The 3,784-nt window shown below is 47.3% G+C and overlaps 1 protein-coding gene across 1 annotated transcript in view; it reads left to right on the forward strand.

Annotated features, from left to right (window-relative positions):
- The first annotated feature begins 895 nt into the window (after window positions 1–895).
- The window catches only part of SRP9 (signal recognition particle 9), a 12,282-nt gene continuing 9,393 nt past the window's right edge, over window positions 896–3,784 (forward strand). Inside the window, exon 1 of the mRNA XM_032289415.1 lies at window positions 896–1,107. Within this exon, the coding sequence (XP_032145306.1) occupies window positions 1,036–1,107 (72 nt within the window). The 5' untranslated portion in view covers window positions 896–1,035. The remainder of the gene's footprint in view (window positions 1,108–3,784) is intronic.

Below are 3,784 nucleotides of genomic sequence, written 5' to 3' on the forward strand. Positions count from 1 at the left end.
CTTCGGTCTTCCCTTCATATTTCCCCTGAGACTTCGCTTTCTTCTTTCTCCGGTATTTTTAATTTCTCTCTCTCTTATGTGTCCTCTAAAAGTTATAAACATGGACAACATCTTTCCATCTCAAAATGTAATACTCTTTACCTGGTGTCCCCTTCAGGCCATCTTCCTTCCTTCCTTCCTTCCTTCCTTCCTTCCTTCCTTCCTTCCTTCTCTCTCTCTCTCTTTCTCTCTTTCTCTCTTTCTTTCTCGCCAACCTCTTGTTCTGGTGCCCCGGCTGGGTGCAGCAGCGTGATGATGGCTCACTGCAGCCTCAGACTCCTGGGCTCAAATGATCCTCTTGTTTGGAGGATGATTTTTTATCCTTGCATAAGTGATCATATGGCTTATTCCTCATCTCCTAAACACTAGTCATCTGACATACACTGCAGATCTAAAATGGGTCTACGACTTCTGCCCCTCCTTGCCCACCTGTTGAGCTTGCCCCGCCTCTGTGAGCCTCCCCTCACCCACAAGCGATCGTTCTTCCTTCGCGCTCCACTAACCCGACGTAAATGTTTATCATATAAAGTTTTACGTTGCACTCTTGTATTTATGTCTCCTGGCTTCCTCACTAGGCTGTGTGTAAGCTGGGCCCTGCTGCCTCCTTCCTCGTTATCTACAGCGTCTATCGCCGAGCCGCTTCATCTTTGTTGAAGGAAGCTGAGGTTCAGCCCCGAGGGCCGCGGGACGGATGCTGCTCTTTCAGCCCTACAGGGGGCGCTGTGGCAGCCAGCATTGGCTGCCCTGCCCTCCACTTCTCTGGGTATGCTTCCGAGCCACATGCCCTGGGCTCCGCCCACTCCCTGACAGCATCCCTCCTGCCCATTGGGCGGGCTTGGACGGGGCTGTCCAATGGAGCGAGGCATTGGTGCGAGGAGGCGTCGCCATCTTGGGGCTGCTGGGACTTTTGCGTCCGTTGGCGACCCCGGGGCGTAGGTAGTTTGCTGGTCGGGTTCTGTGGCCTTGCCTCTGTTTACTTTTCCACTCCAGGCCACGATGCCGCAGTACCAGACCTGGGAGGAGTTCAGCCGCGCTGCGGAGAAGCTTTACCTCGCTGACCCTATGAAGGTAAATCGCTGCCGGGGCCGCTTCCTTGGGCCCCAGCCCAGCATGTCTTCCCGCCATCCACTCGGCCTCTGGAGCTTCCCCAGAGCTCCCGGGAGGTGCTGACAATGAACACAAATGGGCCCTGCCAAGTTAATTGTTCCGCTGCCCCGTCCCCTTTGTTCCTGATCTAGCGGTCCAGTGAGGCCCTGAAACTAGCAACAATCAGGTTCTCCTCAGCCCTGAACATCCTTGCAGTCGATCCTCTCCCGCCCCAGTCCCTCAGCTTCGCTTATGGCTTCGGTTTTACAGTCCCTGAAGCCAGGGCTCCTTCCCGCCTGCGGCTTCCTGTCCTTTGTCTTGGTTAACTTTTCCTGTACCGCCTGGGTGGCAAGGGTACCACATGTATATAAAACTGATGTTTTTCTACTGCTGCTCAGACATTCTTGAAAGATACCGCTTTGGAAGCATCTGTACGCCCCCGCCCCCCCCAGAATATTCGTTCTTAGTATTTTGGGAGTCACAGGCTTTGAGAACATAAGAATAATATTTGCGGCCGGGCGCGGTGGCTCACGCCTGTAATCCCAGCACTTTGGGAGGCCGAGGCGGGTGGATCACGAGGTCAAGAGATCGAGACCATCCTGGTCAACGAGGTGAAACCTCGTCTCTACTAAAAATACAAAAATTAGCTGGGCATGATGTGCGTGCCTGTAGTCCCAGCTACTCGGGAGGCTGAGGCAGGAGAATTGCATGAACCCAGGAGGCGGAGGTTGCGGTGAGCCGAGATCGTGCCATTGCACTCCAGTCTGGGCAACAACAGCGAAACTCCGTCTCAAAAAAAAAAAAAAAAAAGAATAATATTTGCATCTTTTCTCAGAAAACTGCACGTATACGTAAATGTTTGCAAACAATTTTCATGGACCTCTGAAATACATTCTTAGTCCCCGCAAAAATTATAATGGAGGTGGATGTCAGAGGTTAGCTCATTACTAAAAAGTAAAGGAGTCCAGGTGATGGGGGTTTAGCATTCGGGTCTTTCTTTTTGTCTCTTGAGGTTTTGCATATTTTATTGTCATGTCTAACAATTATTTGAAGCATCTTCTTGTTAATTAAAAGTTCTCCTTTTTAGAACTCAGCATTTTGAAGGGATTATATACTGGAAACCTCAGACCTGGTTATGTATGATATTTTTTTGTTTTCTGTCTGTTGTAACTCAGTCATCTCCTTTGTGCTCCATTTATTCCTCACTCTTGTATGACTGAACCCCAAGTTAAATTACTTTCTGTGGAAGACACAAAGGTGAGTAAGATTCTGTTCAACCCTTAAGAAGCTGGTATTATTGGAGGGTATTATACATACAGTGTATTGTGAATGTATCCCTCAGAGAAGAAAGAAAATTGAAAGCAGTTATTCTCGGAAAACCATGGTTCAGGATTTACTGTGTGAGACTATTAAGTAATATCTTTTAAGTGTATGCAGTGGGCTGGTAACCTGTAACTAATACTACATATTGTTTATAGTGCATGTAAGTTTAAAGTGTGCAGCAAGAAATGTTGATAATTATGATTAAAAATCGTATTAGACCCACAGAAAGACCTAGGTAACAAGAAGATGTAAAACATTCTTAGTTCTATTTTTTACAATAAAATATAATAATTAATGATGGAAAATTGTGTTTTTGTTTTGTTTTGAGACAGAGTCTCGCTCTGTTGCCCAGGCTGGAGTGCAGTGGTGCGATCTTGGCTCACTGCAACCTCTGCCTCCTGGGTTCAAGCGATTCTGCCTCAGCCTCCTGTGTAGCTGGATTACAGGCGCGTGCTACCATGCCTGGCTAATTTTTGTATTTTTAGTAGAGATGCGGTTTCGCTATGTTGGTCAGGCTGGTCTCAAACTCCTGACCTTGTGATCCACCCACCTTTGCCTCCCAAAGTGCTGGGATGACAGGAGTGAGCCACTGCACCCCGCCCAAAAAATTGTATTTTTTAAATTGAGTGATTTATTTTTAACACTGGTGACTTCTGGTTGCTTCATTTGGCTAGCTTCGCTTGTTCGCAGGGTTGTTTCTTCATTCAGACAGTGGTACTATAAGACCATATAGGACTTTTTGTCCAGAAGTGCCCACAGTATAAACTAAAAATATTTGAAAAACAGTGAAGAATATGTAAATTTACATCAAGAGTGACTGTACTGTAAGAATGTGATGGTAGTGGTAAGGAAAATGAAAATAACTAGAGCATCACTGTGAGCAAAGCATGTCTAGAATAGTCAAGAGAGAGAGAAAATCTTTTATCTTTTACCCAGTTAGAAAATTGCAGTTGGCCCAGGCTGGAGTGCAGTGCCACTATCACAGTTCACTGCAGCATTGAACTTGGCTCCAGTGATCCTCCCACCTCAGTCTTCTGAGCAGCTAAGACTACAGGCATGCCACCATGCCTGCCTAATTTTTTAAAAAATTTTTTTGTTTTAGGCCGGGCGCAGTGGCTCAAGCCTGTAATCCCAGCACTTTGGGAGGCTGAGGCGGGTGGATCACGAGGTCAAGAGATCGAGATCATCCTGGTCAACACGGTGAAACCCGTCTCTACTAAAAATACAAAAACATTAGCTGGGCATGGTGGCGCGTGCCTGTAATCCCAGCTACTCAGGAGGCTGAGGCAGGAGAATTGCCTGAACCCAGGAGGCAGAGGTTGCAGTGAGCCAGGAT

The sequence above is a fragment of the Sapajus apella genome, unplaced genomic scaffold (genome assembly GCF_009761245.1).
Source record: "Sapajus apella isolate SASKATOON/1434 unplaced genomic scaffold, GSC_monkey_1.0 scaffold22, whole genome shotgun sequence".
Taxonomy (NCBI): Eukaryota; Metazoa; Chordata; class Mammalia; order Primates; family Cebidae; genus Sapajus; species Sapajus apella.